We start from the raw sequence: 16,597 nt of genomic DNA on the forward strand, positions 1-16,597 counted from the left end.
CTTGTTTCCTTTAGTAAATCCTAGCTTTTGCTTCCCTCTAGTGGCCACTTAGCACCACTACAACTGCCCTTTTGCCCTTTTGTTCCTGGATAGCTGATCTGAATTGAAAGTTAAGATGGAGCTGAATCATAGACCATGCTCATGGTCAGAGTAGTAAGTGATGTACAGGGTCACCCCTTGGTAGTTGGTAACCAGGCAGGAAGGTGATGGTGAGAAACATTCAGGGTCATGAAGCAGACATGAAACAGGAGGTAGCTGTCATCCCTGGTAAAACCAGCCAACGGCAGCAGATAGAAGCAGAGTCAAAGTAGAACTCCCCCAGTAAGGGGAACCTGGACAAGTAAGGAGTATGGGGTCTTAGATAAAGGACCCTCTTAACATCGAAGGGGCAAGTATAGGATCGGGAGTACGGGAAAAGCTGTAATTCAGCGAGGACAGCGGCAACTGTTAAGATACTCTAATTCTCTGGGAGCCCTTCCGGTTGCTGCTGCTCTCCTCCCCCTTGTTTAGCACAAGTCCTGGGTCATTCCTCTAGAGCAGGGGTCCCCAAGCTTCTTACACAGGGGGCCAGTTCACTGTCCCTCAGACCATTGGAGGGCCGGACTAGAAAAAAAACTATGAACAAATCCCTATGCACACTGCACATATCTTATTTTAAAGTAAAAATTCAAAACAGGAACAAATACAATATTTGAAATAAGGAACAAGTAAATTTAAATCAACAAACTGACCAGTATTTCAATGGGAACTATGCTTCTCTCACTGACCACCAATGAAAGAGGTGCCCCTTCTGGAAGTGCGGCAGGGGGGGGGCAGATAAATGGCCTCAGGGGGCCGCATGCGGCCTGCGGGGCCGTAGTTTGGGGACCCCTGCTCTAGAGAGCTGGCACCTCCTCCAGCTCCCACCACCAGGGCGGCGCCAGTGCAGCTGGAGATGGCCGGGCAGTGATGGAGGTGGCGGGTGGCTCAGCAAAGGGAGGACACTCCGGGGCCCCGCTGGCTGGCGGGTAAGCTGAGTGACGTTGTCGTTGACTCTCACAGCCGAAGGAGCTGCCAGAGCCAATAGCATAAACAGCCCCTAGGAGCCACGGCCATGGCAGTGCCCAGTGGAACAGTCGGGTGAGGCAGTGATGGGATGAGTGGGTCACTTTCTGAGGGACCCCATCCCTCAGCCCCGGGCCAGCACCCCACGCTTCCCTTGTTGTCATGCTCGAGATGCCTGCATGAGTCACATTCTCCAACAGACAGTAAGCTGAGAGAGGCCAGCGCCATCGCGATCGTCTGCCTCACTGCCGGATGCCCCGTGCCCGGTTCTGTGGCTGGCAACTGAATGAGCAAGTCAGTGTGCAGAGGAGGGAACTGGATTCATGAGACCTGGAGCCCTGCCTGTGTGATTTGCTATTGTGTGATCCGAGCAAGTGATTTCCCTTCTCAGAGCTTCACTGTCCTCATCTATAAAATCGGATGATGATAATGCTAACTTTACGAGGATCAAGCAATATCTATGAAAGAGTTTTATAAACTCTAAAGGGTCATACAAACTTGAATAATTTTCTTATTCTGCTTGAAAATAAGAAATTAACAAGATGTCCACCACAAGGTATCTCTTCCAGCCTGGGAGACGTGGGGGGGCATGCTTCTTCCGAATGTGAATTTGTAGTGCACCCCAGCCTGCCCGCGGCAGGCCGGCCCCTCGCTGAGACGGCCCCCACGGGCACCCAGCCACACACCCCGACTCCACCCCGGCCCTCTTCCCAGTCCCAGTCCTGGCAGCGTGCCGCCTGCTCCAGATGACCCGGCCTTCATCACACTGATCGGTGTTCCCTGGTTGACCACGGGGAAGCACGGCCTCTCTCCAGGGTTATGTGGTCAAGTTTCTGTGCGTGAGTGCATACCTCAGCCTCCTCCCTGTCGCTGCAGTGTGAATGTGTTATCACCCAAATTTGGCAAATAGTTCCAAGAATCCCTTTCTGGCCTGGTTGTTCCTCCAGGAGGCCTGGTGTAGGAAGAGGGGGAAGCCCACGTCCATTACCCTGCAAAGCAACATTGAAGCCTCAAGTATACCCTAAACTTTTTAAACCCTGGACATGGGAATATATGGCTGCCCTTTTCATTGTTTTCAAATCTGCCAGTTTCCCTCAATATGTGTCATTCGAGATGTAAATCACTGCTCTGATAGCTTTGGAAATGGAGACATTTCTGTTCCCCGAGACACGGCATCAGTGCAGAAAACGTGTCAGGTATGTGCCGAGAAATATTTGCTATGTCTGTCAGGGACCACCTGTGTTAACTCAGAGAGTGATATCTGCAGTAACTGTATGTGGTGGGACTTCATCCTATTTCTCTTTTACAGATAAGGAAAAATGAGCCAAAGAGAGGCTATTACCTTGCTTAAAGTTATACAGATAGTAACAATAGAGACAGATTCAAACCTAGCAGTTTAACTCCAGACCCAAGAACCCACAATATGGGAAATGGTGACTCACATCTGAAGAGCAGAGGTCTGATAACATTTTGCACTTCTGCAAAATCCTCTCTGGTCTTTGGCCAGATTTTTCCTGAAGCTCCACTTTTCAGTGTTGCACAAACACAGTGGACAATTTGCAGGGATGCCCACAACGTCCCCCTGTGTCTGGAGAGCTGCTCTTGGTAATCGCTGGTTCTGTCCAGCCTCCGCCCCTCCCTCACTGGAGGCCACCTTGGGAGTTTTGCAGGAAAGAGCCTTCCAGCCCAAGAACAGTCCCAGCAGCAGAGTAGACAGACTGGGGCAAGCTCACTGGGGCGGGAGAGCCTCCCTCTTGGCAGGACCGTTATCTCTAGACTCAGTATCAGTGTTGCAAAGGCCCAAGTTCATTGCCAAGTTGTTAATCCTCCTGACCCCATATCTGTGGACAGTTTGTGCCTGGTCTGGACAGGGAGCACAGAGATACGAACCAGACAGAATTCACATCAGTCTGCAGTTCCCTCCCCCTCTCTGGAGAGCGCTAACCAGCATTTGATAAATTCTTGTTAAATGAACAAATGAATAAACACTGAGTTAAGTCAAATCTGAAACCTGTAACCTACAGCCCTGGTGTTAACTATGCCCCGGAGCAAGGCTAGTTCCTCCTCTGGGTGAATGGAGCCCATCTGCCAAGGAGCTCTGTCCTGGGCCCCGCCTCGTTCTCCATTTTTATCTCCCACTTGGATGAGCACATTAAGACATAAATTTCAGGTTTTCAGATGACACAAAGCTGGAAGGAATCACTGCTCTGATAGCCAAGAGTCAAGAACACTGTATCCTAGCTAGAAAGTTAATAGAAGACTAATGGAAAAGCCTCAGAACCCCAAGTGAGAAATGCGAGGAGCTGGCTTGAGAAGACCCTGTGAATCAGCGGGGTTCTTAGTAGGCTCCGTGCTCAGTGGACGCCAGCCGTGCGGCTTACTCACTGTCAGGCCACAGTGAGAGAAATCTAATGTCTGGACGTGGGAAGTGAATGCTTTACTCTCTGTGCAGGGAAGAGTACCTCTAAAGGATTGGGTTCAAATCTATGTGCCTCCTGTTCGGAGGGATAGTGACATGAATTTCATCGAGAAGAATATGATAAACGTATTGGATACCACACATCTGAGAGCGATTTGAAAAAGACAAGCCGTAGGGAATGCTTGGTCTAGTCTTCACGTAGGTGAAGCTCTACGGAAAAAAGTTACTTCTGTACCACCATAGAGGACAGATTGAGAACCCCGGGGAGGGGGGAAGGTGTATAAAAACAGGACACATTGAAACCGCAGTGCACACCAGGAGGGGACAGCTTCATAAAGCAGGGAGCTAGACGTCTCTGAAAGCGCCCTGCCTTGAGGAGGAGTGTGGAGTCGAGGCTCCCCGGGGCCCACGTTTCTGTGACCTGTAATTTTAGCTGCCTCTCCCAGCTCCGTGACCTCTGCAGCTTTGTCAGGCATGGATTTTGAAAGTCCCCTCCCCATGTTTACACCAATTTATGTATCATCAATACATTAGGTGTAATAAGCATGAACCTAGAGCCTGTGGCATTCTTGTAGGTTGATACCTACAAGATTGAGGGAAAAAGAATTCATTCTGAGCTTAGAATTTGAGAACCTGAGTCTTGTCTGGTCTCTGCTAACAACTAGCTTGGGACCCTCGGTTTTCCCGGTTAAAAGTAAGCTTTTTTTATTTTTACCAGATGATCTCTGATTTAACTCATTTACTTACCAATGCACTCATTCATTCAACAAATGTTTATTATCTATGTTCCTCTAGACACTGTCTCCCTTAGGTAAGTTCCATACCCTTTTAGGAATTCATCTGCCCCATCTGTAAAGTAAGGAGATTGGATTAGGTGACCCGGAAGTCCCCTTCATGTCTACAAGGCCATGTGTCCACCTGACAATACCACTATCTCAGTCCACGGGGCATTGTTTTGGCTAAAAGGTTGCCACCTAAGGCTTGGATGAATGCTTTGCTAAAATAAAAAAAAATTAAAAATCTGTCTACTTATTAACTCATATTTTAAAGTGAATAAAATTCTTTTTATTAATTTTCATTTATTGTGTTAACATGGATTCAAGTCTTTTAATTTGTATATGTCAGAGGCATATTACATTAAGAGAAACAAGAAAAAAAATAAACAGAATAAAAAAGGAAAAATTGAGAGGATAACCAATGCTCATCATAATAGTAAATAGTTATTGATGCTCATTGAGGCCACATTTTGAGGCTTTGAAAGTCTAAAATGCCTTTAGTGTACCCTCATATTGACTGATAGTATGTCTGGACATAGAATTCTAGCTTGGAAATAATTCTCACTCAGAATTTTGAAGGAATTGCTCCGTTTTCTTTTACGTTCTAATGTTGTTGCTGAAATCTGCTGTCATTATGGTCCTTGACTTGCTGGATTTTACCTGACTCTTTTTCTCCTCTCTGAAAACTTTTAGAATACTCTTTCTCCTGCCAGTGTGTCCTGGTGCTGTGTTTTAGAGTGAGTCTTTTTAAATTAATTTCAGCAAGCACCTGAAACATTGTATCAATTTGACACTTACACTGAATTCAGCTCTGAGAATTTTTCCTTACAATTTATTCCTTTCCATTCTGTCCGCCTAACACTTGTTAGATTGATTCTCTCATTTTCGTATACTTTCTCTCGTATTTTCACCTGTCAGTGTGCTTGTTCTACTCTCTGGAAAATTTCTTTGACTCTGTCTTCCCGTCCATGTCTGAAATGTTTTGTTTCAATCACGTTTTCCATTTCTGAGAGCTCTTTTTTATTCTGTAATTCCCCTCTTTCTATAACGGCTTGTTCTTTTGTCATAGATACAATGCCGTCCTTATCCCTCTGAAGGTATTACAGTGTTGTTGAAGTTTTATTGTCGTGCCTATCTTTTGTTCCCTTTGAGAGCTGGTCCTTTCTGTTTGCTTAGTTTGGCCTCTGTGGAGGGGCTTTTCTGACAAGTCTGGTGATCCTTGGCTGATGCAGACCCGTATTTATCAACGAGGCACCCGAAGAGCTGCCTGGCTGTTCTTTGCGAGGGGAGGAGCTTACTGCCCGGGAGGCTTGCAGCGCAGTGGTCTGGCAGGTGCTGGAGCGCTGCGGGAGGGAACTCCAAATGGCACTATTTTAATATCTGCACATCTATTTGGTTTCTCCAATGAAAGATCCTCAGATCTGCCCAAAATGTTTCTAATTGACAGCCAGTGTTCTGGGAGTCAAGAGGGACAAGGATGGTGGCCATCTCCTTCTCCTGTGTGTAGAACTTCAGTGAATTTTGATTTGGGGGGAAGTATGCACTGGGTAGAGGAGAGACCTAGGGGGCGCTCCCTCCGCAGACTTTCCGCCCACCTTCCCTCCTGAACCCCCCTCACTTCCCCTCCCCCAGCCTTTCTGGAGGTGGTGTGGGCTGAGTGCCAGGAACTCCAATCTCACCTCCGTTCTGCCAAGTCAGATGCCACTGTTGAAACTACTCTGTTATTTACTTATCTACTATTACCTCTTATTCTCTTTGTTTTCATGAGACTCCCTGACTCTGTGTCATTTTTGTCAGGTGTAGGAATTAGTGGCAATACAGCCAAACGATTAAAGAACAAGATAACTTTTGGGGGGAAAGGGGCTCGGAGCATAAACTGGGGGACCCGAAGGCACTGACAGGAGTAGGAGGTGGCCAGTGAGAGCCACCTCCCAGGCGGTGTAGTAGACACCCCAGTCACTTCTGGGCACAGACTCCTGGGATGCATCCACTGGTGCCTTCCACGGGCACTGGTGGGTCACCTGCTACATGCCAGGCATCGCTCACTCTAGACTCAGGAGATGTGGCCATGAGCAGGAGAGAGCATGTTTCTGAATCTTACATTCTGATGTGCAGTATGACAAGGAAGAATACGATATCAGAGAACACATTAATGATAAGTGCTTAAGGAAATTAAACAGGGTTGTGTGTTGGAAAGTAAACCTATAAATGACTCCACTCATAGAACACAAAAACGGTAAGGGGCCCTGAAGTCCATTTTCCTCCTGCTAAGCATGAGGAAATTCAGGTACAAAGAGGGGAAGGGACTGTCCCAATGTCACACACCCTGGTAAACCTGCACCAGCACCACGGCCTCCTTATTCCTGCTCCTGCGTTCCTCACACCATTGATTACTATGCAGTTCACGAGTCCTCTGCTGACTGCAGACCACACTCCATGCCTCTCCGTAGTCCTGCCCTTCACTTCAGCACCGTGGAGGCAACAACACCAATGAGCTCCTTCGGTTGCAGTCAGTAGCAGCCCAGCTCCAGAGAACAAAGTAAAAACAACAGTGTCAGCTTTAGTTAGACCTGGCAGCTCCGTAGGTGACCAAGGTGCACAGAGAACACACACCCCAGAGCTGCACGGCAGTTTTACTCAGCGCCCGACATGGCTTTACACCTCGTTTCAGAAACTCCGTTCAAGATAAAACCGCACTGAAGTGTGCAACCGCAGCTGGTTTCCGGCAAGCTCCTCTGAGTTTCACGTCAGTGCGGGGACAGAGGTTTATAGGGACAGATTTGGAAGCCGCCCCACTGAGGCATCATTGGCCACTTGTGGCTTGCCCGAAGCTCACACAGTGGTCCTGGAGCACAGCTGGACATAACCAGCCATCTACTGCCCCCTTTTCTTTCTTCAAAGAAGTATGCCTCCCTGAAATATTTTTAGGTTTGTTCCTATTACGTTCCTATGGACTTGTCTTACAGGATATCGCTGATGTTATTAATTTCAGTATAAAATAACCCTTAGGTGAGACATATTGGGCACACTGGAAATTAGAAAGGAAGAGGGATTACCCAGAGTGCCCCACCCAACAAAACCAGTCTTACCATTTTGATGAATTTCCTTCTTGATCGCTTCTTGTTAGCGGTTAAGTTGTTGCTGTTCTTCTCACAGTTCTAAATACAGCTTTCCATCCTGTCCTTTTTTTTTTTCTTTATTTGCCTTACCTTATACACTTGCCAGCTCTTAGAAAGCTTTACCAATGTCTAATGGCCACACAATTAAACATTCACTTAGTGGATATATCATAACTTAACCCTTCCCTTCTTATTAGAATTGTATCTTTTAGTTTGGGGGTTTTTTCTGTTAGGGCTAAGTTTTTCTCATTTAAAAAAAATGCTCTCAAGAACATCTTCCTGCTTAAAGCCATATCAGTAGAGCTGCAGGTCACCTACTTGCTGCTTCTCATCTGTTTGCCATTGGGCGGGAATCATATACAAAGTCTGCTTTGAGACGTGTCGAGCTAGGGGCGCTGCCTAATGAAATGAGATGACTCTCCCACGGTGGCATTCAGGCACTGGCAGCAGGCGCAGGGGAGGGGACCGTGTGAGCAGGAGTCGGCAGACCTCAGGGCCCTTTAACCGCGCCAGGCGGACGCCTGCAGCTTCCCCTCCTTCCCAGGCCCGCTCTGCCTCCCGGGTTGACATTCATCTTTAGACGGGAACTCAGAGCACTCGGTGCCTTGGGCTGATGAAGCATGGAGGAATTAGATCCACAGTCAGAGGGCAGGCAGCCAGGAGAGGAAGAGGGGGTCTCGTTTATCTGGTGGGTGATGCCGTGTCAGAAACTGCTGTTCACAGTTGTCAGCAGCCTCGGGTGGCAGGCGTGTGGGCATGTATCAGACTCCTGGGGGCAGGGGGCTTCTTCAGAGGGGAGGTGTATGGAAATGAGAAGGCCAGAGCACATCCTCACTTTCCATCAAGGGAGCCGGCTCACACTTCCCCTCCTTTCGTGTGTGTGTGTGTGTGTGTGTGTGTGTGTGTGTGTGTCAGAGACAGAGAGAGGGACAGGACAGATAGGGACAGACAGACAGGAAGGGAGAGAGATGAGAAGCATCCCATGGTGGCACCTTAGCTGTTCATTGATTGCTTTTTCATATGTGCTTTGACTGTGGGGCTACAGCAGAGCAGTTGACCCCTTGCTTAAGCCAGCAACCTTGGGCCCAAGCTGGTGAGCCTTGCTCAAACCAGATGAGCCCGCGCTCAAGCCGGGAGCCTCAGGGTTTCTAACCTGGGTCCTCTGCGTCCCAGTCCAACGCTCTATCCACTGCGCCACTGCCTGGTCAGGCTCCCCTCGTTTCTAAATTGAAAGCAGTACTGACGGGAGACCTTGGAAGGCATTCTCGTCACCTTTCCTGGGCAGCCTTTGGGCCAGTTCTTTCAGTTGGGTTAGGGCAAGATCCCATTAAAATGATAAAAAAAAGGCCCTGGCCGGTTGGCTCAGTGGTAGAGTGTCGGCCTGGCGTGCAGAAGTCCCAGGTTCAATTCCCGGCCAGGGCACACAGGAGAAGCGCCCATCTGCTTCTCCACCCTTCCCCCTCTCCTTCCTCTCTGTCTCTCTCTTCCCCTCCTGCAGCTAGGCTTCAATGGAGCAAAGATGGCCCGGGCGCTGGGGATGGCTCCTTGGCCTCTGCCCCAGGCGCTGGAGTGGCTCTGGTCGCAACAGAGCGATGCCCCGGAGGGGCAGAGCATCGCCCCCTGGTGGGCAGAGCGTCGCCCCCTGGTGGGCGTGCCGGGTGGATCCCGGTCGGGCGCATGCAAGAGTCTGTCTGACTGTCTCTCCCCGTTTCCAGCTTCAGAAAAATACAAAAAAAACCAAAACAAAACAAGAAAAAGATTATAAAAAAAGAAGACAATATGGTTCATTTGCATAGTAATTTGCATGTCTACATACAACTGGGATAATCAGTGCCCAGACAATGTTCCATCAAAACTGATTACTTTTTTCTACCTCTTCTCTACTCCTAACTCAAATTTAAATAATAATAACTAATACCTCTAGAACTTATTTTTAAATATTTACAGAGCTAACTCTGCTCAAGGCACTGGCCTAAATGCTTTACAAGTATTATCTCGTGCCTGACCTGTGGTGGCTCAGTGAATAAAGCATCAACCTGGAACACTGAGGTCTCCGGTTCAAAACCCTGCACTTGCCTGGTCAAGGCACATATGGGAGTTGATGCTTCCTGCTCCCCCCCCCCCCCATGCCCTGAACCTGTCTCTTTCTATCTCTCTCTCCTCCCTAAAATGAATAAATAAAATCTAAAAACAATAAATTTATTGTAAATATATATTTTTAAGTATTATCTCATTTAATCTTCATAGCAACCTCTGAAGCAGATGCTGTTATTATCCTCATCCTACAGATGAGGAAACTGAAACCAAGAAGTTAAGTAACTTGCCCCCCACCCCAGTCACTCAGCTGGGGGGTGGGAAAGAACGGGTGCTCTAGAGCCCACACCCTTACCCACCAGGCTCTGCTGCCTCGGGAGAACGGGGTGGAAGCACAGAGGCAGGAGCTGAGGCCCTGAAGGGACAGCAGGAGACTGCGGGTGGGGAACTAGCCCCACTCCTCTGAGTGTCACTGGAAACCCACAGGGAGTCACCGTTCCTTCTCCAGGGTCTGTGGAAGCACAGAGGCAGGAGCTAAGGCCCTGAAGGGACAGCAGGAGACTGCGGGTGGGGAACTAGCCCCACTCCTCTGAGTGTCACTGGAAACCCCAGGGAGTCACCGTTCCTTCTCCAGGGTCTGTGGAAGCACAGAGGCAGGAGCTGAGGCCCTGAAGGGACAGCAGGAGACTGCGGGTGGGGAACTAGCCCCACTCCTCTGAGTGTCACTGGAAACCCCAGGGAGTCACCGTTCCTTCTCCAGGGTCTGTGGAAGCACAGAGGGATGATGCAGCTCACACGGTTTACACAAGCAGGAGGCTCAGTTAATCCCCAACTAGTAACCTAGCAAAAGTGGACCCAAATAAAAGCAATGGTTTCTGGCGAATATAAGTAAGAACCGAGGGTGGTTATGATTTCTCCCCTTTGGAACTTGCGTGCAGCCGTACATGCTGGAAAGAGGCACCGCAGCGACACTGAGGGGCGGGAGGAACGTGAGGCCGTGAGGAGCACCACGTGGAGGACGGCGTCCACCCAGAGACTGGGCAGCAGGGAGACAGGCTCCCCCTGCAAAGGCCGGGACCCAGAAGAAGACAGACTGGGAAAGTAGGGGAAAGAATCAGAGGATAACTCAGCAGCAGACATTTGGAAGAAATCCAAGTAGCACTCAGCATCAGCAAGGCTTAGCAGGCCTTAGCCAGGGTCGTGGGGGCCTGCAAGGAAAACGTCTGAGAAGCCCCCAGGAAGAGTCGAGCCAGAGGCTTGGCAGGGAAGGCCAGACTCTGCTGGGGTGGCGGGGACTGTGAAGGGACTGAGAGACGAGAGAGGATTGCGGGTCCTGGGGTACAGGTCAGAGGGGACCCAGACACACCTGACTCCGTGCTGAGGGTCTGTGCTGGCCTCCAGGATCCCAGCATTCCCCTAGTAGGAATAAGTTTGGTTTCAGAATGTGAATCAGGATAGAATTGATAGTTTGGAAGTTAAACACCCATAGCAGATAGTGTACAAGATACGAGGAAACTAGGATGTGGCCGCGGAGTGCTGCACAGGCTGAGACGGCCCCTCCGAGCTCTGTGGGGCTGAGGGAGGGGGCTGAGCACACCATCAATGGGAGCACTGTCCATTGAGAGGACAGCTGATGAGCTGGTAGAAGAGACCCCAATGTACGTCATGAAAAGATTAAAGGGAAAAAAAATAGCTAGTGGATGGGGGTGGGGATCATCCTAGAAAAATCAGGAACCCTGCTAAAGGAGAGAAAAGTAGGCTTTTACATTAGGGCAGTGGGCAGGGTCTACTCAGCAGGGCCTGCTTTTCTCTTGAGAACTAGTTAGAGGAAGAGAGGCCCTGGTGATAGCATTGTGTTTTTCTTCTCAACTCAGTGGAAAGCGGGACGTTTAAAGGGTTGGGGAAGGGAAGCAAGCTGCCCATATGTCAGCTCTGTATGGGCTGACTTCCAAAGGAAACCTGCAGGTCAAGGAGGGGAAGGCAGGGATAATACAGTATTTATGGCCAGATCACAGGCCTCGGGAGGAAGAGCTGGTGGTTAAAAGCAGGCAGAGACGGGGCTAGGGGCGCTGGGGAAGTTTGTCAAGTAATCAAAGTTTAAAGCGATGAAATTGGGAAAGGAGAATTGGGAAGGGAGGAAAGATGCCCGAGAGGTAAGCGTGGAGGGAGAATGTTAGTGGGGGAGGCTTGGCTTGCTCAGGAGGAAGTGGATGTTCTAGGAATTGACAATTAAATATAAAGTCAATTTAAAATAGGTCAAGGGCCCTGGCCGGTTTCTCGGTTGGCTAGCACATTGTCCTGATAAGCCAAGATTGCAGGTTCAGTCCCCAGTCGGAGCACAGCCAAGAACCAACCAATGAATGTATAGATAAGTGAAATGTAACATTTCTCTCTCTCTCTCAAATCAATAAATAAAAATTTAAAAATTAATAATAAAATAAGTCAGAATGTGTAAAATATAGACATACCGAGAGAGAGAGAGAGAGAGAGAGAGAGAGAGAGAGAGAGAGAGGAGTTACTGCAGAAGGAGCTCTGAGCGCCTCCCCTGCTGTAAATGGCTCCACCCTGGGAGAGATCAGCGGCCAAACCGTCAGCCACCTAGGGAGGCACGAGGATTTCCCAGCTCAGTGACTACCGTACTTCCCCATGTATAAAACGCACCATTTTCCGAAAAATCTGGGGTCTAAAACCTAGGTGTGTCTTATTCAGTGGTTGTAGATTTTTTTTACTTGCATTTCCCACTTTTTCACGCTTGTTTTTGCACTCCTCGTTGATTTTTTTAACTTGCATTTCCCGCTTTTTTGCACTTGTTGTCTTTTTTTTCAAACTTTGGGCCCCAAAATTAAGGTGTGTCTTATACATGGAAGCACCTTCTACATGGGGAAATACGGTAATAAGTCAAGCCCTGAACAAGTGCGAGGCCACAGCAGCCCCGGTGGAGACCTGTGGGAAGGCAGGCTCAGCCAGGGAACGGTTAGCAAACATGAAGGGCCTCTCTGACAGGGAGGCGTTGAAAGGGAAGCCTGGTTGAAGGATGACATGCAGGCCTAATGGAAAATCAGAGAACTACTATGCCAAGAAACATAAAATAAAAAGCTAAAGATTTACAAAGGAGGACATTAAAACAGTTTTTAAAAGGCTCTGAGGGAGAAAAGAAATCAGACGAAATAGAGATGTGGTTTGCAACATTTCCTACAATCAGCTGTTGGATAAAATCTATTTAAATTCCTGAGACTCAGCTCAGGGAGAGAAGTGGGAGCTTCCTGAATGTGCCACTGCCAAGGATGGGCGCGTGGGGAAGGGGAGGGGACAGTGGGGGGGGGGCTGTCCACGGGTCCTGTTGAAATACAGAGAAGAAGAAGGGAGAATAACGATCCCGGGCTCTGTGGGATGGGAGAGGCCAGCGGACACACACCAGAACCGGTCAGAATGAAAAAGCATCTCCAAGGAACTGATAATTTGATATTTGTGAAGGAATTTGGTTTTTATGGGTTACTGAGGGGAACGCTTTCATTAACGACCAGTCGGGTGGTGTGACTCATCACAGTCCAGGAGAAGGCTGACAGCATGAGCCATGAATGAGTTACATGTCAGCACTAGAAGTGAAAGTCTTCTAAGTGTGCCAAGATTCCTCCGAGGTCTCTGTCCACCCTGTCCTTGGTCCCGCCCCGCTGGCAGCGGCTCTTGCAGCTTTTCCATCCTGATTCCAGCTGTGCATTCTCTGAAGTGTGAAGCCCGAGCTCCCTGGGCACCTGCCTGATCACCAGCTCATTCATTACTCTTAAACCCCTCCTCACAGCCACTCTTTGGGGTTCTCTTTTGCCCTGGAGTGGGACCTGGTGCAGTAAGTCCCTGGGACCAGCCACGGAGGGGAGGAGAGCCAGACGTTCATCCATGATGGTTAGGGCTGGATCTAAAGCTCGAGCACCAGAGACATTGCCCACCGATCATCTGTCTGTCTTCCACTTCCTCCTCATGGGTCTCAACCGGGCAGCCTACAGCATCCAGTGCTGGCGTGTGCGGGCTTGTCTCCTGGGACTGGATCACTGAGTTAGAGAGGCACTCAGACTGGCCCTGTACCCGCCCCTAACCCCCCTCCAGCCCCCAACCTGCCAGTCAGTCTGGCTGTAATCTGCCCTACGAGACCGTGGGCCTTGTATCTGGGTGCCACGCTGCGCTGTTTGCAGCCAGAGCCTCTCTGCTCCGCCTCAGCAGTCTGCGAAGGGGCTGCAAGTTGCGCCTCAGGCCAGACGCACACTTGACCCCAGGGAGGGACCCTGAGTACATGACAGTTGGAACAAAGGAACAGCTGCACTGAGAGGCATACAATATATGTGATAGAAATTCTCAGAAGGAACTCTGGTGGCCATCTAAGCCAACGTTCCACAAACAGTCCCTTAGTGGGAAGTTGAATCGGTTGTGTGAGATGTCACCAGCAGTTGAGACAAAAAATAAACAGTATCAGAGCAAAGCTGTGTTTCAGTGATATCACTATTCATGCACAGTGCAGACGGGTAAGATACAAAGTGTATTTCTTACAAAGGATTGCAATTCTTTGAGAGACCTGATGTAGGCCAAGCAGACCCTGGGAGGACCAGGCGCTCAGGTCACTGGCCTCTTCTCCCCATCTGCCTCCCACCCCCTCTAACCACAGACATACCTAAAAATAGATACAGCTTGCCCTGGTGCGTGGTTCAAGGACCGTGGGATTTGTACTCAGGGTCTGGGTTCTAGTCCCACTGGGTGACTGTGGGAAACCATCTAACAGCATCTCTCAGACAGTATCCCAGGAACCCCCTCTTCAAATCATGAGTTGGGGTCTTTGTTAAAAGTACACATTGTGGGGCCCTAACCCAGGCCTCCTGAATTAGGAAGCGGGGGCAAGGGAAGGACCAGCAAGGGCATCTGGATTTTTCGTAAGTTTGTAATAAGCTCCCAGGTGACCTGCAGGCACACTCAATCTTCTCACCACTGATCTTGACATTTCTAAGCTTAAACCTCTTGCTGTAGGAGAGATGGCAGTGCCTCCTGGTTATCCTGAGGACTGCATGGTACCGGATGGGGAGGCATCCGCACAGCGTGGGAGCACGCTGCAGGCCTGAGGGGCTTCCCAGCCCCCGGTCCTTCTCACAATGGCGCTTTAGGAAAGAAAGCACCAGGAGAGTGGGGTGTGGCGCCTATGCATTTAATGGGACCAGAGAAGTTAAGTGGGGAAAAAAATGAACCAACAGACACGACTTTTTCTTCTACTGTCTCTTTCCATCTCCCATCTTCTGTCCTACAGATTTCTCCTCCTGATCCAATCCCAATGGCAGTAAGTGCCACCATAGGAATGTGTTCAGAGCAGACTCCCTGCTGAGTGGTTGGTGGCGATGGATGTTGCAACCACCAGTCTGATGCATCGTGTTAACCTTTCTAGGCTGTGTGACATCCAAGTTCCCTTAGGAGAAAACTCACAGGCCTGGGCGCAGAGCTCCTGATGGGGGGGGGGGGCCTCTGGCTCCCTATTGACTGTGCTGTTGGGAGGTCAGCATGCTGCCGGAGCTTCCCAGCCCCGGGTGAAACGGCTACACAGCCTATTCAGATGCGTGCATCAGTACGGCTGCTGGTGCAGACAGTGTAGGCCCTGAAGGCTTAACAAATCAGAGAGGCACAGACTGCAGGCAAGGGGGGGGGGGGGTGGCACAGTGACTTTTCCCTGAGCCTTAGAGAGCAGGCTGCTGAGCTGGGCCCCTCAGCCTCTCATTCCTCCCCTGTCCTCCCCGCTCACTCTGCTCCTAAGAGCAGCTGCTGTTCCAAGAGGGAGGCTTTGTGCTTAGCTCTGTGAGATGAGTGGGTCTGATGGGTTCTCATGGGGAAAGTGAAAGTCTCAGTGTTTAGCTAGTAGAGGTTGTTCCTAACTCTGGGTCTCTACCCAGTTCTGTCGGTTCTGCCCCATGATCAGTGCAGTGGGGAGGGCCAGGCCTGAGGGAGGGAGGGCCAGGCCTGAGGGAGGGAGGGAGGGCAGGATGCCGCACCAAGCATGGTCCCTAACTAGGATGTGACCCCTCTCCCACACCACCCTCCCTTTGGTCCCTGGTGGCTCAGCTAATGTCATACAATTCCGTTCCCCTTCCAGGTAAACAGAGTTCAGCTTCTGCCTTCGCATTGAAGCCTGGTTCTTTTTTGTATCACTGGCAGACTCTATTTTAAGCTGCTGTCTCCTCCAGTGAAGGGAGGGGTGGGGAAGGGAGCAAAGGTTACAAAGAAGGCAAGTTTCCCTTCCTTTATTCCCAAACATCAACTAGAATCAAATGAGAGCGAGTGACTTAGACACAGAGCTCAGTAAGAGGCTGAAGGGTGGTTGTGGGCAGAAAGAGGGCACGGGGAAGGGCCTCGGAGGAAGGGAAGGGACACACTGAGGAAGGGGTTTAAGTCACAATCAGCTGGAAGCCAGGCAAAGAGATAATGAAAAGAACGAACTCTAACCAAACAAGCAGAAATTAAAAGCTCCGGTTCTGGGCAGGTCACAGGCTGTTGCTGCAGCTAGAATGGCTGTGATTTGGTGGGATCACTAATTACTTTCTTTTCCTTGTTTTCTTTCCTGTTCCCAATGCCCTCTGCCATCTTCCCTCCTTTCCTGAACCCCATCCTTTCCCTTTTTCTCCCTCTCACCCACCCATCTCCTCCCTCCATGCCCTCACATTTTGCTCCCACCCCCCACCCCCTCCAAGCTCTCTGGCGGATGTGAGCTGACCGTGGTCCTCCAGGACTTCAACGCCGGCCACAGCAGCGAGCTGACCATCCAGGTGGGGCAGACGGTGGAGCTGCTGGAGCGGCCGAGCGAGAGGCCGGGCTGGTGCCTGGTGCGCACCACGGAGCGGAGCCCCCCGCAGGAGGGCCTGGTCCCCAGCAGCGCCCTGTGCGTCTCCCACTCCCGGAGCAGCGTGGAGATGGACTGCTTCTTCCCCTTGGTGAAAGGTAGGGGCGATGGGAGGTGTGTGAACCAGAACCCCGCTGGGGGCGACGGGAGGTGTGTGGACCAGAACCCCGCTGGGGGCGACGGGAGGTGTGTGGACCAGAACCCCGCTGGGGGCGATGGGAGGTGTGTGGACCAGAACCCCGCTGGGGGCGATGGGAGGTGTGTGGACCAGAACCCCGCTGGGGGCGATGGGAGGTGTGTGGACCAGAACCCCGCTGGGGGCGACGGGAGGTGTGTGGACCAG

The 16,597-nt window shown here is 50.4% G+C and overlaps 1 protein-coding gene across 18 annotated transcripts in view; it reads left to right on the forward strand.

Annotated features, from left to right (window-relative positions):
• Positions 1-16,597, forward strand: part of KALRN (kalirin RhoGEF kinase) — a 735,103-nt gene that overhangs the window by 563,243 nt on the left and 155,263 nt on the right. For all 18 annotated transcript variants that reach the window (XM_066240722.1, XM_066240718.1, XM_066240728.1 and 15 more), the window contains one exon: positions 16,106-16,352. In XM_066240722.1, coding sequence (XP_066096819.1) covers positions 16,106-16,352 — 247 coding nt within the window. The remainder of the gene's footprint in view (positions 1-16,105; positions 16,353-16,597) is intronic.

The sequence above is a fragment of the Saccopteryx bilineata genome, chromosome 8 (genome assembly GCF_036850765.1).
Source record: "Saccopteryx bilineata isolate mSacBil1 chromosome 8, mSacBil1_pri_phased_curated, whole genome shotgun sequence".
Classification (NCBI taxonomy): Eukaryota; Metazoa; Chordata; class Mammalia; order Chiroptera; family Emballonuridae; genus Saccopteryx; species Saccopteryx bilineata.